This window comes from Geotrypetes seraphini, chromosome 7 (genome assembly GCF_902459505.1).
Source record: "Geotrypetes seraphini chromosome 7, aGeoSer1.1, whole genome shotgun sequence".
NCBI lineage: Eukaryota > Metazoa > Chordata > Amphibia > Gymnophiona > Dermophiidae > Geotrypetes > Geotrypetes seraphini.
The window spans coordinates 1962351-1985062 of record NC_047090.1 but is presented as its reverse complement, the minus strand read 5'-3'; the positions used below and the strand labels follow the sequence as shown (position 1 = coordinate 1985062).

At 42.9% G+C, this 22712-nt stretch overlaps 1 protein-coding gene across 4 annotated transcripts in view; it reads left to right on the top strand.

Moving 5' to 3' along the window:
* Window positions 1-22712, top strand: part of SCYL2 (SCY1 like pseudokinase 2) — a 93768-nt gene that overhangs the window by 19627 nt on the left and 51429 nt on the right. For all 4 annotated transcript variants that reach the window (XM_033952644.1, XM_033952641.1, XM_033952642.1 and 1 more), the window contains exons 4-7: window positions 6779-6923; window positions 14641-14790; window positions 21090-21311; window positions 22381-22497. In XM_033952644.1, the coding sequence (XP_033808535.1) occupies window positions 6779-6923; window positions 14641-14790; window positions 21090-21311; window positions 22381-22497 (634 nt within the window). The remainder of the gene's footprint in view (window positions 1-6778; window positions 6924-14640; window positions 14791-21089; window positions 21312-22380; window positions 22498-22712) is intronic.

Genomic DNA, 22712 nt, shown 5'->3' with positions numbered 1-22712 from the left:
CCCCCCCCTGCTTACTGTCATCTGGGCACTGGCATGTCCTGTGCATTGGTGCAGATGCTCAAGGCCCAGCAAGAAGAGGAGGCCGATCTTCAGGCACCAGCACCAACGCACAGGACATGCCGGTGCCGGTGCCCAGATGACAGCAAGCAGCGGTGGGGGGGTGTCCAATCGCGGCCGGGGGGGGTCGGATCACAGGGGGAGGGTGCCGGATCGCGGGGGGTGGGGGGGGCGCTCGTAAATCGAGCCATGCTTGGTTTGCGAGGTGCCGATTTTGCAAATGTTTTACTCGTCTTGCAAAACACTCGCAAACCGGAGCACTTGTAAACTGAGATACCACTGTATTTATTCTTTGCAATCAGTAGGCTTTTGCTATCTTTATATTTATGGAAATGTGGTAGGGTTTTCTTAATTATCTGTAAACCTATGTACTCTAATATTCACTCCATATCATTCCCAGAGTAATAACATTATTTTATTTTTATCCATTTGGCTCCTGTTGTTTTCAAATTAGTTGCTTTGCATATATTATTAGATAAAGAATTGCTTTACTTTAAATGTAAAGTGATTACTAGTGCTTTAAAAATGTATAACTCGCACCATGTTTCATCAAATAATTATTATACTCATGCTAATATTCTTTGACACCTCTTGTAAAACCTTGTATTGAACACCCTAAACTATCCCTTAATGTGTGGCCTACTAAATTGTTTAGTTCAGGTGCTAAAAATGATCCTTGGTAGTACATGTTCACTAACTCAAGCCTTTCCATGTGATACATGCCTGATTTCTGACAAGTGTATAGATGCTAGAGCTGTACTGAATAGCTTATTTTGCTATTAGCTGAATACGAATAATGACAAATGTTATTCAGTCAGATATGAATAATGGGCATTGAGCTTTAACATAAATAATAAAAGATGAAAGTGGGTTTAGCATAGTAGAGCCCCAGATTGTTCGTATTCAGCTGAAAAGTGATTTAAAATTTGAACATAAACATTCGGTACCAACCCTAGTAGAAATACCCTACCAAAATAGCATGATTCTTCCTCTTTTTCATTACTCCTGGAAAACCGTGTAAAATGAAGTCCTAACATGGGGCTAGTCCTAATTTCTGAAGCAAGAACAGGAAAGTAATTGCACCAACATAGAAAAGACGATTGAAGGCAACCAGAGGCAGAGGGAGGTGAGAAGACTGAAGGCAACCAGAGGCGGAAATTAACTGGAGAAAATTAACTTGTCTGCATGTGTTTTGTTTTTGTCTTGTACTCTGTGGGAGTATGTATAAATAGCTTCTCGTTGTTTCAGGTTTTTGAGTGTGAGAAAGTGGAGTGAATGATAGGTATATGCTTCTGTCCTCCCCATGCCTTTTATATCATGAAAAGTCTTGAAAGAACCGAGTGAGAGGATATACTTGAAGAGAGGAAAGAGCATGAATGGTGAAAATGTGGGTAGTGGAGAGAAAGGGAAGATGGGTGGGAGCAGTAGAAAAAGTGGGAAGAGGCAGCAGTGTACAGCTAGTGTACTGGCAAAGCAATCGGAAGAACTGCACGTAGCCCAGGTAAGACCTTTTAGCAGGACAGCACAGAAAGTGGGAAAAGAGAGAGAAAAAAAGGCAGGAATTTGTCAAAGCATATCTGTATCTCTTGAAGAGATGGAGAGAGTTTCAAGATGAGGGAACAAACCAGGTCATAAATTTCAGGGGCAGAGTCATAACAGAGGATGTGATGTTTTGCTAAAGAAGAGAATAGCAAGCACTCTCTCCATTTTATAAATATGACCAACTGAATTCCACCAAAATAACTAAGAACAAACTGAGTCGGAACTCTGCGCAGGTGAGAATCCCTCACCTGCACAGTTATGAACCCACGAGCTTTTATATCTGGATCTTTAGGGACCACTGAGGAAGACAACACTGTTGAAACACAGACCGTGTTGGGTCCATAGTCCCTTAATGCTTTGGGTCCTAGATATATATTTTATATGGATTATTAATTTCTACTTTTAATAAAGCCTGCCTCTTGAACATCAGAGTTTTTTGTCTTTGCTGAATTTGCATTTTTTGTGGCGCTCCAAGGGTTCATTTCTTGTTTGTCCCCCTCTAAGCACACACTGACATAATCTCACACTTCCTCACCATCGACACACTGATGCCAGATCACCATCTCTACAGTGGGTGTCTCCTCTGAGGTGTGCCAACGCCTCGACACCCAACACAGCCAGCACCTAATGCACCCGTGCCAATATCGGTATTGAGTTTGGGACAGTCCAAATGGGTCCAACAGTGGTCAACCCAGGTCCCAAGTACCTAGCTTAATCCCAAGCAGTAAAACAGATTTTATGCTGCTTTTCCTAGGAATAAGCAGTGGATTTCCCCAAGTGAACTCAATAATGGCTTGTGGACTTCTCTTTTAGGAAATTATGCAAACCTTTTTTTAAACCCTGCTAAGCTCTGATTTCACCACATTCCTGTATTGGCCCTCATGAATGGAATGAGATTCCAGTGTATATGTGACAGCAGGATAACTTGTGCAGTGCAATTTTAAGCAATTATTGAAGCAATATCTATTCTGCAAGATGAAGTATGGGGTCTAAGATTTTTTTTGTTCATATATAAGCGCTAGACACTGATTTGTTTATTGTTCTTAGGCCTGCAATGTCTGTATTAGTGTGTTGTATTTTAATACTGTATTTGTATTTATTGTGACCCGCTTTGTATAAAGCAGGATATAAATGAAGAAAGTACAAATTACATTCTCTGACAACAAATTCCAGATCTTAATTACACTTTGTGTGAAGAAATATTTTTTCCAGTTTGTTTTAAATCTACTACTTAGTAGCTTCATCCTAGTATTTTTGGAAAGAGTAAACAAGCAGTTCACATCTAGCCTTTCCACTCCCCTGAGCCATCTTTTCTCCAAGCTGAAGAGCCCTAGATGCTTCAGCCTTCCTCATAGGGAAGTCGGCCCATCCCTTTTATCATTTTCGTTGCCTTTCTCTGTACCTTTTCTAATTCCGCTACATCTTTTTTGAGATATAGCAACCAGAATTGCACACAGTATTCGAGGTGCAGCCATACCATAGAACGATGCAATGGATTATAACATTTTCATTTTTGTTCTCCATTCGTTTCCTGATAATTCCGAACATTCTATTTGCTTTCTTAGACACCGCCACACATTGAGCTGAGGGTTTCAGCGTATCCTCAGTGATGACACCTAGATGCTTTTCCTGGGCAGTGACTTCTAACATGGAACCCTGCATCACATAGCTATAGTTTGGGTTCCTCTTTCTCCTATGCATCACTTTGCACTTGCTCAAATTAAACATCATCTGCCATTTTGATGCCCGGTCTTGCAATTTTTTCGCAATCCTCCTGTGATTTAACAACTTTGTGTCATCAGCAAATGTAATTATCTCACTAATTACTCCCATCCTTAGATCACTGTTTAAAAATGTTAAAAGCAGCAGTCCCAGCACAGACCCCTGGGGAACCCACTATTTACTCTTTTCGGCTGAGAATATTGACCATTCTGTTTTCTGTCGTTCCATCAGTTCTTAATCCATAAAAGGATATTACCTCCTATCCCATGACTTTCCAGTTTTCTTAGAAGTCTTTCATGAGGTACTTTATCCAATGCCTTTTGAAAATCCAAATACACAATATCAACTGGCTTACCTTTATTCACATGTTCATTCACCCCTTCAAAGAAATGCAATAGATTGGGGAGACAAGATTTCCCTTGACTAAATCCCTTGATTGTGGCTTTGGGTTGAGCTTGTGATAGGCCTCTAATGTTGCTCCCCAGACAAGTCTACATCACTATGATGTCATTAATAGTAACTTGGTACCCATCTTTTTCTTCAAATAATGGTATTTTTTACAGAGCAAAAATTGCTGTGTGGTCATGCTAAAAAGTCTTGAATTTCACTGTGTTTAAAGATAAATACCTTTCCACTTGGCACAGATGTTAACAGCAAATAAAGTTGTAAAATTTTCATGTTAAAATTCCAAGCAGTTGTTGAGAAAATAGCAAAAAAAACCCTCTAAGGGGTTACTTTTGTTTCATTCTGTACAGCAAAATGATTGGGCTAGATCTCTGCAGTTTTGTCTTGGCTACACCGCCTGTATATGGCGGCTCATTTTTGCTTTAAATCTTTGGTGATTGCAGAATCTAGGCCAGTATTGTACTAGATTCTGTGGAGTCTTATCTGAAGAAAAGGCTGTTTTTCTTTGGTTTGAGAGTAAGGCATTGCCATTCTAAACACCTTTACTGAGCAGATCAGACACTTTGTTCTTCATTTTCTTTCACTGATAGTTTAGAGAATCTATAGGAACATAATAGATGACAGAAAAGTTAGTTCAAACTTGTGCATCTTCATCCTCTTCTAAGGTCTCCCAGCTATGGAACAAACTCTTGGGATAGATTAGAACTAAATGACTTGCTGAAATTGAGATGACATCTTAAAACATGAGTGTTTTAAAAGCAGTTTGAGGGATGCTTAATATAAACCTGATATCTTATGGTTGCTTTCCTTCTGTTCTGTTGGAAGGTATCACTTAGGGGTTATCCAGAGAAAGCAAAATGGGCATTCTGTGAGGACAGAATAGTTAAACAGTTACACACGTTCCTCCTACATTATATTTCTAAGTTGTATTATTTGAGTGAGCCTTCTAGGATAATAGATACATGAGAGATCCATACATCTCTAGCAAAACCTTTCCAAGCTTTTCAAAAAATCCTCTAGGTCAGGGATAGGCAATTCCGGTCCTCGAGAGACGGAGCCAGGTCAGGTTTTCAGGATAGCCACAATAAATAAGCATGAGATAGATTTGCATCTCAACTTAGGAGGCAGTGCATGCAAATTCATTGTGATTATCCTGAAAACCTGACCTGGCTCTGGCTCTTGAGGACCAGAATTGCCTACCCCTGCTGAAGGTGAATGTTACCTACATGCATGACTCTGGTTTTGTTGAACATCCTATAGGTAAAAGGTTTGTCTTTTTTAATTTACAATTTGATACTATAGTTTTACTGATGGCATTACACAAAGATTATGTGAACTGTCTGAGTAATTAACAATAGAAATAATGGAATACCCCCCGTGTTTTGCACTTCATAGCAAATAGAGCTGAGTCGGGGGTGTCACGGTTGACCAGATAAAAGATCTCTCTACTGTGTTGTACCTCGTCTCCCTCTTTCTCGCGTCCTCTCACACTTTCAACCTCCACAGATGTCTTCCTGTCCAGCAGCAGCTGCTGCTCTTCCCGTGCTTATTCTTGTAGCATTGTATAAAGGGCCAGCATGGCAAGTTGGGTTGTGTGTGTTTGGAGTTTTTTTGTATCTGTAACTTTTTTATTATTTTTTTTATTTTAATATACGTTGGAATTTGATTTACCGTAGTTCATATTGCGTTTTATATACTGTCCGATTTTTGTTTTTATCCAGTGTTGTATTTAACTTGTATTCCGCTTATAATAATAAAGATAACGCAGAATAGAAGTCCTTTTCAATCAACAATAAATGTTGCAGTTCCCATCTCTGCTACATGTAGGGAAGAGGAGTATCAAAGGGGTGACATTGCAAGGCAAGACAAGGTGATGGTAAAACTCAAAGTGTCCATTGATCAGCATGCACTGTAGATGAGAAAGAACACAAGCCTGTGTAGTGCTGGATTAATGGAGTCCTGCCTCTTTTTGGCCTTTGCAAGCCAATATTGCATTTCAAACAAAAATAATCAGCCTGTTTGTTCATTGATGTTCAACTTAAAAGTACTTGCATATAGTCAAACCTCGGTTTACAAGTGCACCAGTTTGCGAGTGTTTTGCAAGATGAGCAAAACATTCTCGCAAATCGTGACACGCAAACCGAGCATTGACTCGATTTGTGAGTCCCACAGCCTGTTAACCAGCATCGCCCCCCCGCAAATGCTGCCCCCCCCCCCGTGTAAACTGGCATCCCCCACCCAAACTGAAAGCTTACCCCCCCCAATGTGGCACCGGCACACAGCACCAACCCACAAGAGGTGCCCGAAGATCGTGCCTCTCCTCCAACTGGGCCTTGAGCATCTGCGCATGCTCAAGGCCTTCTGGTTCTCGTTCTCTCCGATAAACAGCATAAAATCTGTTTTACTACTTGGGACCTGGGTTGGCCACAGTTGGAGACAGGATGCTGGGCTTGATGGTCCTTCAGTCTGTCCCAGTAGGGCAATTCTTATGTTCGTATGACTATATATTTTCTAACTTATTAACCAAATTCAGAGATCTTTTAGGAGACCCAGATCTTTTAAATTTAAGTGAGCATTAACTAATTTGATGGGAATATTGCAGAGTAAATTGCTTGCAAAGCTGCGCTGGTTGAGCCAAGATACTCAGTGGTGATATTTATTGGAACCATTATAATAAGAAACCTGCTTTTCACTGACCCAGGCAAATCTGTTAAACATGGAACATGCTTTAACTAGTACAAATCATGTTCGTATTTGTAAAATGCCAATATAAGTAGTTAAGACCAAGTCTCAGATCAGTGTATTTAGTATTATTTGGTCATTTCCTTTTCCTGTGAAATATGGGTAGAAATGGGAAGTTTAATCATTAGAACCTGCCCCTAAGTTGGGTATTCTGGATCATGATTGCAGGTTGCAATAAGTGCTAGAGAATAAAAACAAAATCTCAAGTAGCAAGATGGTGTGCCTCACATGTAAATATAAGTATTGTATACAAGCTAGAAACCAGAACAGATGGTGCAGATAAGTTGATGTTTGAATTCTTTCTCTGTAGAGATTGCCTGGCATTTTGCACAGAACCAGTCTTTGCAAGCCTAGCTAATATTCTTGGCAACTGGGACAATCTTCCATCTCCTGTACCTTCTGAAATAAAGGAGCATAAGCTTTATGATGTGGAAACAAAATATGGCTTACTTCAGGTATGTGCATAGAATTTTTTCAGAAACTAAGCCGATTTGCTTGCCTCATCTGTCTCATGGAAATATTTGGGTGCCGATTGCTCCAGTGCTTATGGAGGGAGAGTGTGGCGTAGTGGTTCGAGCTACAGCCTCTGCACCCTAAGGTTGTGGGTTCAAATCCCATGCTGTTCCTTGTGATCCTAGGTCCAAGTCACCTAAATCTCCACTGCCCCAGTTACATTAGATAGATTATGAGCCCACCAGGACAGATAGAGAAAATGCTTGAAGTACTTGTTTTGAGTGTGGTTGTAAAATTATAAAAAGGCAGTATACAAGTCCCAATCCCTTTTCCTTTCTAGCAGCTTTGTCTCTCCCCCCTCAAATTTATATAAAGAAATTAGATTATAATCAAAGAAACATCAGACTTTTTACAATTATAGGAATTACAGTGCTAATAAATTGTAAACTAAAATGAGATTTAAAAGCTATTGCCATGATACCCTGGTGACTGCCTAGAAGAAGACTGATTTCAAGTAAACCAAGCAGAGCATGGATCATGGAATTCTTTCTATCCCCTTTGCCTATCTCTGTTGCCTGGTGGATTATGTATGTGACAGAGTTTTGAATCCCTGTGTACAATCTTGGGATACTGATAGACTCATCGTTCACTCTGATACCGCAAATTCAAACAACCTTTCAAAATTGTCTCTTATCTACAGCAGCTACGAAATCTCTCTCCATATATTGAAAAGACAAATCTGACCACAGTGGTTCATGCCACGATAACATCATGACTAGACTACTGTAATTCCCTGTACCCTGGTCTAACCAAAAGGAGTTTGCATCAACTGCAACTCATTCAGAGTGCTGCAGCAGGACTGATAGAAGGCTGCAAGCAGTGTGACCACATAACACCCTTCCTGAAAAACTACACTTACAGGGCTAAATTTAAAATTCTTTCTTTGATTTTTGAGGTTCTCAGTCAAAATGGGCCAGAATACTTAATGAATAAGCTAACCCTTTACACGCCCTTGAGACCTCTGAGGTCTTCTCAAGGAGCATTACTTTCTGGTCCCTCGTCAAAAGAAATTGTACAATGTGGTACATACCAGCGAGCCTTCTCAGGACTAGCCCCCAAGTCCTACTTTACTGCCAGAGGGTGACCATGTCTTAACTCCAGACCACCTCTGTTTCAGGAAACGGCTGAAAGCCTGACTTTATACCCAAGCCCTTAATACACAGGGTGATTGACTATACACTCATTCTGCACCAGGACTAGCTTGCCACACACACTGTAACTCAATCAGTTCCTTATACAGTGGAACCTGGGTTTATGAGCATAATTCGTTCCAGAGGCATGTTCGTAAACCAAATTGCTCGTATATCAAAGCGAGTTTCCCCATAGGATGTAAGGGAAACTCGCTTGATTGGGTCCCCCCCGAGGCCACTGGTGCTGCTTCACTTCACCCCCACCACATCCCAAAAGACCCCCCCCCCCCACCCCGAGGCCACTGGTGTGTTTCCACCCCCTCCCCCACGAACTGGCATTTCCCCCCCCCCCCCATGAACCGGCATCGCCCACCCAAACACAAGCCCTTACCCCGATCTGGCACCAGCATGCAGCACCAACTCACAGGACGTGCCGGTGCCTGAAAATCCTTCCTCTTGCTTGGGCTGGGCCTTTGAGCATCTGTGCATGCTTAAGGCCTTCTGGCTCCCGCTCTCCCCAATCTCGGAGGCAAGAGGTAGGATTTTCAGGCACCGGCACGTCCTGTGAGTTGGTGCTGCATGCTGGTGCCAGATCGGGGTAAGGGCTTGTGTTTGGGCGGGCGATGATGGTTTGCGGGGGTAACGTTTGCGAGTGATGCCAGTTCGCGGGGGTGTGTGAAGCCGGCTCTCGGGGGGGCGCTCACAAATCGAGTCAACGCTCGGTTTGCGAGGCATGATTTGCTCGAGTGTTTTGCTCGTCTTCCAAAACACACTCGCAAACCGCGTTACTCGCAAACCGAGGTTTGACTGTATCTTGTTTAACTGTATACTTAACTTTCTTGAGTTTAGCCTCCCATCTGTTTATTCCAACAGACTTTGTACCACCCATCTAATAACTGCACTTGGCCCCTCGGCAATAGGATAAGCTGTATTTAAAAAAATCATTAACGTCCTACTACTACTACTACTACTATTTATCACTTATATATATCACTGAAAGGTGTATGCAATGCTGTACACCTATGTTATTTGAATGTTTTGATGTGTACTTATTGTTTCATAAGTATTATGATGACATTGTATTATATCTCTCATTTGAACTTCAGTGCATTATATTTTTGAAACCGTTTCACGGTAATAAGTTTCAGTTTGATGATTTTGAGTTTACCTTGCTCATTTTATTGGTCTTTTTACTACTGTTATGCTATTAACAAAATAGTAAGGTTTTTTTTATGTTGAATTTACTTGCTGTACACCACCTTGGGTAAAGCTTTTCATAAAGGCGGTTAATAAATTCTAATAAATACATTTCTTCACAACATTCTGTTGGTTTTCAACATATTTGAAACAAAATGTAATGACTTATCTAGCATTAGATACCACTGTCGGCAGATTCCAAAGATGCATTTTATAATTTTTAGCCACAGGATTCCACAGTACCAAACACACAGTACTCTGCATCTTCATTGCTTAGGAGTCAGTACACATAGCAGCCAGTACTGCGACAAACTATACGGTTACACTGTACTGCTCATTAATGGCTGATGAAGAAATCTAGTGTTTTGGATTGGCCAGGTCAAATGTGGTGATGTGTTTGTGCAGGGAAGCCCTTAAATGTCACAATTGAAACAATCTGTATGGAAGATTGAGCCAAAAGTTTTCAAGGCAGTATGAGTGATTAACTGTTAGAATTTGAATTAAACATTTCCTCTGCTCCCAAGGAGAAACGTAGAAACATTGCCTTATGCGCATTTATGCTACCTAAGTATTTAAATGTCTGTCATATCTCCAAAGTATACATATTGAGATCTTTAATTCTGTCCCCTTACGCTGAAGACCACTGACCATTTTACTAGCCTTCCTCTGAACCAACTCCATCCTGTTTATATCTTTTTGAAGGTGCAGTCTCCAGAACTGTACACAATACCTCCTTTTTCCTATTGGCCATACCTCTTCCTATGCACCCTATCATCCTTCTAGCTTTTGCAGTCATCTTTTCAACCTGTTTGGCCACCTTAAGAATCATCACATACTATCACTCCCAAGTCCCGCTCCTCTTTCGTGCATAAAAGTTCTTCACCTCCTAAACTGTACCGTTCCCTTGGGTTTTTGCAGCCCAAATGCATTAACCTTACATTTCTTAGCATTAAATCTTAGCTGCCAAATTTCAGACCATTCTTCAAGCTTCACTAGGTCCTTCCTCATGTTATTCATACTATCAGGGGCGTCTCCTCTATTGCAGATTTTGATATCATCCGCAAAGAGGCACTTTTTCTTCAGCTCTTTCTCCTTCCTCATTGGGCTGTACTGCAAATCTTTGATTTTTCCTTCTGCACACAAACTGGAAGGTGTCGTTCTGATCTGCTCTGAGATGTTTTGTTATTTTGGGGTTTTTTAAATCAAAATTATGAGACTTTCAGTGCTCAAGAGGTCCCCAGTAGCCCTGGAGCAGCTCTGCCTGGGAGAAGACAAAGACCCTTTGAGTAGCAGTTTGCAGTTAACAGGACAATCCTTTCAAGGAACCTGTCTAGCTTAGGGACTGTTCCCATGGGAGCAAGACTCACCCCTCATTTATCAGGCGCTTGAGCGCAGGCTGTTTGGTCCAGCAGGACTTTCATGGGTGCCGGCTATGATTTCCTCTCCCTGTTGCCGCATGTGGGATCCATGGGGGTCTCTGTCTGGCTTTGGTCTGACTGGCAGCCTGAACATTACAGTGTCCTGGACTGGGGATACTTGTTGGAGGCAGTGGTCTTCTCTGCTATCCAGCTGCAGTGTGAGCTGAAGCAAGCTATAGCACCAGTGTAGTAGAGCACAGCGAGTAAAGAATATTATAGCCTAGGGGAAAATTGGGGAAGGGGGGGGTCTCCAGGTTTTCAGTATTGATGATTTCTGAGGTTAGATATTGTCCCCCCAACTCCTCCCAAAACAACTAAAACAAAACAAAAAAAAAAAACCTTCCCTAAATTTTTTGGACTTTGCCATAGCTTTCCCAGGCCATTTTTTGGTACCAAGAATGCTACCAGCACGGCTTTCTTGCATTTCCTGATTTTATTTAGAGAGCCTCTATCTGCTTCAAAACCCTTCGATTTTTGCTTAAAATTAATTATAATGGCCTCCTCAGACCCTTCTACCCATATATTGGGGTAGAAGGGTCCGAGATTTGCGTTAGATGGTCAGCTAAGGAGCATCCATATGCCACATGCCATGGCGCACATGAGCAGGACCAGGATCCTTGGATTTAGAACATAAGAACATATGAATTGCCGCTGCTGGGTAAGACCAGTGGTCCATTGTGCCCAGCAGTCCGCTCACGCGGCTGCCCTTTGGTCAAAGACCAGTGTCCTAACTGAGACTAGCTTTACTTGCATACGTTCTGGTTCAGCAGGAACTTGTCTGACTTTATCTTGAATCCCTGGAGGGTGTTTTCCCCTATAACAGCCTCCAGAAGAGCATTCCAGTTTTCCACCACTCTCTGGGTGAAAAAGAACTTCTTTACGTTTGTACGGAATCGATCCCCTTTTAACTTTAGGGAGTGCCCTCTCGTTCTCTCTACCTTGGAGAGGGTGAACAACCTGTCTATCTACTAAATCTATTCCCTTCATTATCTTGAATGTTTCTATCATGTTCCCTCTGTCTCCTCTTTTCAAGGGAGAAGAGGCCCAGTTTCTCTAATCTCTCACTGTACGGCAACTCCTCCAGCCCCTTAACCATTTTAGTCGCTCTTCTCTGGACTCTTTCGAGTAGTACCATGTCCTTCTTCATGTACGGCGACCAGTGTTGGATGCAGTATTCCAGGTGAGGGCGTACCATGGCCTGGTACAGCGGCATGATAACCTTCTCCGATCTGTTCATGATCCCCCCTTCTTAATCATTCCCAGCATTCTGTTCGCCCTTTTCGCCACCGCCGCACGTTGCGCGGATGGCTTCATTGACTTGTTGACCAGTACTCCCAAGTCTCTTTCCTGGGGGGGGGTCTCTCCAAGTACCGCACCAGATATCCTGTATTCGTGTATAAGATTTTTATTACCGACATGCATCACCTTACACTTATCCACATTAAACCTCATTTGCTGTGTCGCGGCCCATTTCTCAAGCGTGTTTGTCAAGTTGCAGATCTTCGCAATACTCCCGCGTCTTCACTACTCTAACTTCATATCTGCAAATTTAATCACCTCACTTGTCGTACCAATTTCCAGATCATTTATAAATATGTTGAAGAGCACGGGTCCAAGCTCCCGAACCCTGCGGGACTCCATTTGTGACGCTTTTCCAGTTCGAGTATTGTCCATTTACCCCCACTCTCTGTTTCCTATCCGCCAACCAATTTTTAATCTACGTGAGTATTTCACCCTCGATTCCATGGCTCGCAATTTTTCAAAGTAGTCATTCATGCGGGATCTTGTCGAACGCCTTCTGAAAATCCAGATATACAATGTTGACCGGGTCACCCTTTTCTATCTGCCTGTTTACTCCCTCGAAGAAGTGCAGCAAGTTCATCGAGCAAGATCTTCCTTTGCTGAAGCCATGCTGGCTGGTCCTCATCAGATTGGATCAATGATGCGGTCCTTTATCAGCGCTTCTACCATCTTTCCCGGTACCGAGGTCAGACTCTAGAATTGTGGAATTACAAGGACTCCTTTGTCAGGGTTGAATCCCTTCCACAGCCCTTGGAAAGTGGTTTGCCGAAACGTGGATGTATGGATCCTCAGAGCTCTAGAGATGACAAGGAGTCCTCTGGGCTTCCTGCTCAGGGTTTTATCTCTGATTTGAGTCTCATGTGGAAAGCTTATATACATTTTTGGGATCCTCCATCCTCTGAAGGTGCACTTGTGGCTTCGAAAGTGGGTCTGCCCTTCCAAAGCGCACGCCCCCCCAGAGAAGGTTTCCAGTCTGGAACCAGAGGACAGTCAGAAAAGGTCTAAGGCGACTGGGGGTCCGAGTCCATGCCTTTAGTACCCCAGAGTGAATTTTCACTTTTAGGAGATTCAGGGTCTCGGGCAGAAGCCATTAGTTGCGGTGCTGGCCCATGATCAAGTGGAGGACTCGATTGTATGCCTCCTTTTCAAGCCAACAGCATTGCAGGAAATTATTATAGATTCACTGTGGGAGTTAAATCTAGAAGTCCCACAAATCTTGGCTACACAGCGCTCTGTTGTGAGTGGCTCCAAGACTTGAACTGCATTTTTCTCCACTCATCCTGACATTACTATGCTAGTCACGGAGCATTGGGAGACCCTGGAGAGCTCCTTATGGGTAGCTAGGTTGATGTCAAAGCTATATCCTAAGTCTCCTGAATTTCAGCAGCTGTTTGTTCCGCCTAAAATGAATTTGTTGGTAGCACAGGTTACAAAACGAACTTCCCTACCTGTCATTTTAAAAGATGCACAGGACTGCAGGATACATGTCCTCAAAAGGCAATTCTAGGCATTGGAAATTAAAGCTGCAGCAACGGCCTTGTTCATGGCAAGTGCTTGCTGTACCAGATTGCATCAGACTCCAACAGCAGATGACAACATTTACACCCAGCTGATAATGGCAGGGGTTGACTATGTAGCAGACGCTCTATATGATATAATCAGAGTTATGAGCAAAGCTTCTGCCTATGCTGTCTCTGTTCGTAGAATGCCCTGGATCAGACAATGAATGGGAGATTTGGCTTCTAAAGCAACACTAAGGGATAAATGCTATTTGGTAAGGGATTAGACGATCTTGTGGCCAATGTGGCAGATCCTTGCCCTAAAGCTTTGCTAGACAACAGACCACAAGCCCTTAGAGGGTCTGTTGAACTAATTTTCAAGGCTCTCGGTGATATCGTCAGTATTCAGGAAGAGCCTTTGCCCAGAGATTATATCGAGAATCTAGACATAAGGTGTATGAGGACAGACTTAAAGATTCCAATATGTATACTTTGGAGGAAAGGCAGGAGAGGGGGAATATGATAGAGACATTTAAATACATATGTGGCATAAATACGCATGAGGTGAGTCTTTCAATTGAAAGGAAACTCCAGAGTAAGAGGGCCCACTAAGGGAAAGATGTAGAGCTGAAGGAAGTGTATGATTCCCTCTGCACAGCTTGCAGTTGGGGGAAGTTAACCCAATCGTCAGGACTTGTATGTTACCAGAAAGAAGATTTGAGTTAAGAACCTAATTTTCCCATTAATATCAAAATAATAAAACAGGTTGTTCTGCGAGAATAACAAAACATATGTAATTGTTTTAAGTGTTTTTAATCGCTATCAAAGTTAAAATGTTATCTTTCCAATTTTGCATCAGCCAATGAACACAAAGTCATCCTCATAGAATTTAACAAGGCCTACAGTATTTTTTTAACCAACACCATAACTTTGTTCAGACAGGTATTTTTTCAAGGTTTTGGCGCTATCACTAAAGATGGACACCTGCATTCCTCTAATTTGATTACACGGAAAGAGGGGGTTTTGTGATGATATCTAGGCTAGACCAATTATCTGTTTTGCTGTACGAGATTTGTAAAGTGGGTTCTCATATTTTGTTGTGTTCTGTTACAGGTTTCTGAAGGCTTGGCCTTTTTACATAGCAGTGTGAAAATGATTCATTCAAACTTAACTCCTGAAAACATTATTTTGAATAAGACTGGTGCATGGAAAATTATGGGGTTCGATTTTTGTAATCCATGCACTAATCCTTCTGAACAAGAGGTACCAATTAGTGATTAAATGTTAAATTGTCTATAAATAATGTTTGCAATACTGCAATAGACAGGTTTTTACATGCACTAGGATGAGGAAGGGGGGGTGTATTTACATATAAACAGACTTGAATGAAAATGCGCACTAGCTGTATATATTATGAGGATGTAAACAAGTACTGTATGTGTTCTTTACTTCTCTTCTTTCTGTTCACATGATTGTTTAAGTACCTAAACATGCCAGCCCATTACCGAACATTAGGAAGAGTAAAACTACTGTATGCATAGGTCTTCTAAATTTCCAAACTATTGTGTCTTAAGTTGCAAATGTCTGAACTGGTAGCCACATTTTTATCAAAGCCAAACTTAGGCTCACATTTACCTTGGATGTTTAATTGGCGATTGAGGCATCCAGTTTGGGGCATGCTCTGTTCTGGCAGTATTTTACAAAACACTTTGCCAAACACAGAGCCTATATGGAAGTGTAGCTTGTGTGTATATTTGCTAGTGCATACAGTGGGAGCACAAGTAAGAACCCTAAGTGGATAATAGCCGATAATATCCAAAAAGTAATAAGAACAATACAGAATTGGCTATCACACCTGGTCCTTGGAAAGAAAAAGTCTAAGGGAGTGAGGCGAGTATGTAAATTTGTAAACAATGGACATCAGTATGAGCCCTTGATAAATAAACGTAAACCTCTGGCTCAGGCAATATCTCAAAAGACGACCAGCACCAGACCGCAGTCTAAATGAGAATAGCCCCATACATCATATAGTCCATAAAGTATCCAAAAAATGCAAATCAAATCACACTCCCAGACCCAAATAGACTTTTTTACACCAAGGAGAAGGGATTATACGGGCATGACACATACATACTCTCCCTGAGAACACACCTTGTGAATAAAAACTTGCCTAATAAATAGAACAATAAATATAATAAATACTATAGATATGCTAGACCCTACAGTAAACATATATGATAAAACAATGTCTGTGTGTAAAGTGCAAGAAACAGGAAATAAATAAATACCTAACAAATAATTCTGAAAGGAGTGCAAGGTGCTTCCCAATAGTTCATAAAGTGCAAAATGTATGGCAAAAATGGAGACATAAAGTGCAAATGCAAGCCCCCACTACAAATACCTAATTAAGGTCATATCATACTAAAGATGGAAGTGCAACCTGTAGCAAAATGGAAGACAGAATAAATATAAAGTGCAAGTACAGGTCCCCACTAACAATCCATTGCTGGGGTCATCTATATAATAAAACCGTAGGCGGCGCATGCGCAGTCTTATCAGCGTGCTTCCATGATCCGTATGTCCGTGGCCGCCAAGACTGCAGCATGCCCCGCGCTTACTACGGCCCCACGCGCAGCTCAGTTCGGCACGGCGGTTTCCCCAGATAGGGGAAGCCGAAAAAACTCAATCCTGCCTCATGGTCCTGCCGCCGCTCACGAATTCCCCCCCCCCAATCCTCCTGCAACAGCCGCTACCGATCCTGTTCAAAGCGGCCTGCTGAGGTTCGCGGCCGCTGTAACGAACCTCGCAGGCCGCTCTCCACATGGTAGCACGTTCCCTCTGACGCAATTGCGTCAGAGGGAACATGCTACCGAGTTGGAGAGCGTCCTGCGAGGTTCGTTACAGCGGCCGCGAACCTCAGCAGGCCGCTTTGAACAGGAGCGGTTGCGGGAGGAGGAGGGGGGGGGGGTTGTTTTAACAGGAGGAGTCGCCGAAAAAAACCTTCAGCCGCAGCAGGCCAGCACACGGGAAGGGAAGGGGGAGGGGCCGAACGGAGCAGGGCAGCTCAAGGTAAGAAGGGAATGGGGGGTGGGGGAAAATTTTTCTACTACTCAGCAGGGACCTGGAGGGGAAGGGAAAACCGCTGCTGCTTCTGCAAAGGAAAGTGGTGGTAGGGGAGAGAAGTGAATGGGGGGTGGGTGGGGGAAAATGCTGCTACTGCTTCAGCAAGGACCTGGAGGGAAAGAGAAATACCGCTGCTGCTTCTGCAAAGGAAAGTGGGGGGGGGAGAGAAGGGAATGGGGGGTGGGTGGGGGGAAATGCTGCTACTACTTCACAGGGATCTGGAGGGGAAGGGAAATATCACAGCTGCTTCTGCAAAATAAAGTGGGGGGGGGGGAGAGAAGGGAATGGGGGGGGGGGGAAAATGCTGCTACTGCTTCAGCAAGGACCTGGAGGGAAAGAGAAATACCGCTGCTGCTTCTGCAAAGGAAAGTGGGGGGGGAGAGAAGGTAATGGGGGGGTGGGTGGGGGGAAATGCTGCTACTACTTCACAGGGATCTGGAGGGGAAGGGAAATAGCACTGCTGCTTCTGCAAAGGAAAGTGGGGGGGGAGAGAAGGGAATGGGGGGTGGGTGGGGGGAAATGCTGCTACTACTTCACAGGGATCTGGAGGGGAAGGGAAATAGCACTGCTGCTTCTGCAAAGGAAAGTGGGGGGGGGGGGAGACACAGAAAGAAATACAGACAGACAAAGGAGGCTAGGGAGAGAGACAGACAGAAATAAAGACAGACAGGCAAAGGGTGCCAGGGAGAGAGAGAAAAAAATTGCAGGAGGGAGAAAGACAGAAAGAAAGGAAGAAATAAACAGGAGCAGGGAGAGAGACATAAAGAAAGAAAGACAGACAGCCATATATTCTAGCACCCGTTAATGTAACGGGCTTAAACACTAGTATCATATAAAGTGCAAGTGCAAATCCTCACTGGCAGTACGTAATATGAATAATAACAATTGAAGTTCATAAACTGTAAGCGCCACAAACACACACACTCACGCACCGAGCAAAAATTAATAAATAATAAATACGTAACTTCAATCACTGAACACTCAAACATGCACGGACACACAGCGGCCCGGATAGAGCCCAATCAAAAATGTCCTAACATCTTAAATCACTCATAAATATCACCACTTTAAGAGTCACTAATGAATATCACCACTCTATAAATCACCACTTGACAGAGCTCCGTTTCGCCACTTCGTCAGGAGCAGGGATTGTTTTGAAAAAAGTATATAAAGTGGATGGGAAACCGGCATAGACTACTAAGTCTGACGGTGGAAAAGATCCCAAGGTTCCCTAGCGTACTGCAATCGATTTTAGCGTCTTTGATTGCAGTACGCTAGGGAAAAGAATAAGCAATCATGATAGAGCAGGTTAGTTTCCTAAAAATTTGGCAAACATTGATTTCAGCAGTTTTCTAAAATGCATATAGGACGTTTTTCGGAGGTCTCTATTTACACTTCTATGCAATCTACATGAATAAATTCTGCTATTGCTCTGAAGAAATGCTTTTTTTAAAAAAGAGGGCTATATGTAATGTACTTTTGCAAAAATATTAGATCTTGATGAGTTAGTGGCTGAGCTCTGCAGTCCCGTGTTGAGGGCCCGTGTTCAAGTCCCAGAAATGGCCTTTGCTTCTCAGACTATCTGGGATTGAGAGTGCTTCAGTTCATGTGCTGAAACATGGATATCATCATCTAAGCCTGGCTCTTACTTTATGGCTCACTCCCAGTGTTCCTATAGGTGTATGGCTCCGGTGTCTCTCTATGCTCTGTGTTTTTGGATTTTACATGTACTTTTGGCTGCATGTTGTGCTGCTACTTTCCTCCTTATAGATAGGCATAGGTCTGCCTGCTGTATTACATTATATAGATAATATTTTGTGAATCTTTGCATTGGTACGGCATGCATGTTTCTTGCCTTGTTAACATTTATTGTACTTCATCTACTAAACTCAATAAAATTTTTTGAACTTTAAAAAAAAAAATAATAATAATAAAGTTGCTAAGGTAGCATTAATAGTGCCAAAGGGAAGGGAGTCTTAGCCATTGACATTTTGTGAGATTCATGATACATGCTCCTGGATTCTAGAGAGAGCGATATTCTTTGGCCCATGGCTATGGTTTGCCACTGCAGTGGCTAGGTAGAAGTTTATAAACAGGAGGCGGGGGAATCCATGGGCACATGAGAGTGAAAGCTCAAGGCAAACTTGTTGTGACTAATCAGGAAATCCAAAGAAGGAGGAGAAATTTGTGTGTGTGTTGGAGAAGGTCAATTAATAGCTAAAGCATAACTTGGTGATATGGTCTACCTTGATCACAGGTCAATCTTTTCTTGTATCTAATATAATAAAATGCTAGGCCGCACATGCGCACTCCCATCTGCGTGCGTCCGTTTTCCGTGAGATATAGGGCACCTTAGGTAGGAGTGCGCATGCGCGCTTACGTCACCAGCCACCGATGCCTCCACAAGCCGGGATTGCAGCCAGCCGCCGATCTCCATTCCTCCAGCGGGCGGGCGGGGGGGGGGGTGTGTCTCGGAGGAGAGGGATCGTGGCCGCTCAGCGCCCCCACCGAGGAGCCCAGCAACTTTCCGCTGCCCGGGACCCGAGTCCTTTGCCGCCCCCCCACCTTCCCTTACCGCTGGCCCGACTGGCGATTTAAGCAGCGTGTGCAGCAGTCTTCACACGCTGCTTCGGGACCTTCTACTACCCTAATTTGCTCTGTCATGTCTCTGATGATGTCATCAAGGACGTGCCAGAGTAAATCAGGCCAGTAGAAGGACCCGAAGTAGCGTGTGAAGACTGCTGCACACGCTGCTTGAATCGCAATGTGTAGTCGGACCCGCGGGATGGGAAGGGGGGCGGCGGCAAAGGACTCTGGACCGCGTTTGTAGTCAGGACCGCGGGAAGCGAAAGGGGGGGTAGAGGACGCGCTAATGCTGCTGCACAGGGAACTGGTGTGGGGGGAGGGAAATGGAGAGGGAGGGAATGCTGCTTTGGACAGACAGACAGGGAGGAAGGGAGACAGAAAGAAAAGAAGAAAGACACAGGGGCAGGGAGATACACAGAAAGACAAAGGGGGCCAGGGACAGAGACAGACAGAAAGAAAGACAGCGGGAGTTGCGTCAGGAGGGGTGCGGGATGCGGCAGAGGGAACTTTTCCAATGGGTGGAACTGGGCGGCTGTCGGGAACCTCTGATCAGGGGCAGAGCAAGGTAAGTGTATCATAGGGATAAGAAGGAAGAGGGGGGGGGGAGAAAAAGGAAGGGACGCCTACTGCTGGACAGGGGGAGAAGGAAAGAGGTGCTGATGGACAGGGGGGGTGAAGAAAAAGGAACGGAGGCCTACTGCTGGACAGGGGGAGAAGGAAAGAGGTGCTGCTGGACAGGGGGGAGGTAAAACAAAGGGAGAAGGGCCGCTGCTGCATAAGGACAGCAGTGAAGGGGTGGTAGTGGACACAGGGGAGGTAAAAGGAAGGGAGAATGGACAGGGGGAGCAGGCAAGGGGTGGTGATGGACAGCCAAGGAAAAAGAAAGGCAGAAAGAAAGAAAGTGGCTAAGGAGAGAGAGAGAAAGAAAGAAAGACAGACACACACACATATGTTCTAGCACCCGTTAATGTGACGGGCTATAAGACTAGTTTACTATAATCTTACACTGTTCCACAGAGATTTTACTGCAGGGTTTGATTATTGCCTATATCAGAAGTCTGTTCTGGGCATTAATTGTCCTCCAAATCAGAGTTGCACAGTCTTGATCCCCAGGCTTGATCTGGTTTTCTGGGAAATCAATTCAGGATGATTCTTGAATGAAAAGGGGAGAATGAGAACAATTACTTTGGGCCATTTAGTAATGAGGCTTCCATGGCAGCAAAGTCTGTCATTTAAGTTTTGATGGGCCAGAGACTGCCCTGTGCTTCACTACCTTAAGAGAAACTTTGTTCCTCCTTTCCATAGTTTTCATATACTTTTAGTGGCAGCAAATTATCTTAATTCTCAGGCCCAATGTTATACTTGAATATGCTGATCATTATCCCTGTCTGTGGCCCTTGAGGAATCAAGGTTGTATGCTGCTTTTCTATTTCTCACATTTTTCTCTGAGCCCTCCCTATTGTCTTTGAGCTGCTCTCTTTATGAAAAATATTGCTTCTTTACATTTTAATGAAACCTGAGTACATTTTCAAGTTCTGTTATCTTCTCTGTTGGCCCATCAGTACTTCTAAGACCCTTTTTATCAATACATGATGCAGAGAGAGGAAAAGAATATCTCCACTATCTTGATTTTTACAAAAAGCATGTCTCATTCTTCCAAAATTTCAATTTTATCCAAATTTATCCAAATTTTATCCAAAATTTCAATTTTGACTATATGTAATGCAAAAAAATTTTTTAACCCTTTTTATGATTATTAGCTGTTTTGAATTTCTCGACTCATTGATTCTTAGGCTAGTATGTTTTGTATGAATATATTTACCCAATGTGTTTTTTTCCTGGATTCTTCCTAGCTAAAATATCTGTGCAAAGAATGGGATCCTAATTTACCAGCATTGTGTCTGCCAAATCCTGAATATTTGGCTCCGGAATACATATTATCAGTGAGCTGTGAGACCTTGAGTGACATGTATTCTCTTGGTGTGGTCATACATGCTGTATTTAATAAAGGAAAATCAATCTTTGAAGTCAACAAGCAAGATATTTATAAAAGTTTCAGCAGACAATTGGATCAGGTATTTATGGTGCAAACTTTCTGGAATATTGATAATATTCTGAATCATTAGCATTCACTGTCATCTGTGATTGAAAAAAACATTTATACTACCTTTTTCTTGTGGTACATGAGTTGTATACAGTTATTGAGCAGATTGTATACAGTTAAGGGCAGATTGTTCACCCTCTCCAAGGTAGGGAGAACGAGAGGGCACCCTCTAAAATTGAAAGGGAATAGATTCCATGCGAACATAAGGAAGTTCTTCTTCACCCAGAGAGTGGTGGAAAACTGGACTCTTCCGGAGTCTGTCATAGGGGAAAACACCCTCCAGGGATTCAAGACAAAGTTAGACAAGTTCCTGCTGAACCCGAACGTACATAGGTAGGGCTAGTCTCAGTTAGGGCGCTGGTCTTTGACCAGAGGGCCGCCGCGTGAGCGGACTGCTGAGCACAATGGACCCTGGGTCTGACCCAGCAGCGGCAATTCTTATGTTTTCAGTATAAAGCCATATTACATTGTCATAATAAACTTGTGAAGCATGACCACAGTATTCATATGGGAATGCCCTTTCAGAAAAAGGATTCACCACTCACAAAATACAAACAAGTGGAGGTAATACTCAAATGCAAACAAAACCAATGTGAAATGATACAGGGAAAATATCCAAAGGGCTGAATATATTAAATCACATTTATTGGCCCATCGTACTGGCTCTCATTGTGTAATCCATCCTTTCCTGATAGTGCTTAAAGTGTTAATTCCCTATATCAAAACATCACAAATAATGTCCATAAAATCAATTTTTAGTTCATAACTCTCTTGATAAATTAGTCTTACTTCATTGAACGTTGGCGTTGACGACCCAAAACCTTAATGTACTGAATTACGGTACTTATCTTTGCTGTTTCATTGGTAGTTGCTTGAGTATTACTGCCCCTTGTTTGGGATTTGGGACTGTTTGGACTTTCAGAAATAGAGACCTTTTTGCTTCTGGTGTCTCATCGTTATACAAATGTACTAGTATCCTTTTTGAATGTGTGTAGATTAGTGGAATTTCCTTTGCTTAACTCCATGTTCTGTTCATGCAGCTGAGTCGTTTAAACCCCAGCATCCTGGCAAATGTCCCAGAAGAGATCAAAGAACATTTAAAGTTATTGTTAAATGTAACTTCTGCGGTCAGACCAGATGCAGATCAAATGACTAAGGTGAGCAAATATGCCCGAAAACCAGAAAAAAATTGAAGGGTTCCTTTCTATCCACTTTTTATAGCTATGTGTAGAAATTTCTTCAAATCCATTTCTCATGCTGACATATGTTATGTTCTCATGCTATAAGGAGGTAACCTATAAGTGCAAAAATATTTTTTCATGATATTTCTGAAGTTCAGCACCTTTTGACAAAGGTATTTTTACAGCAACAC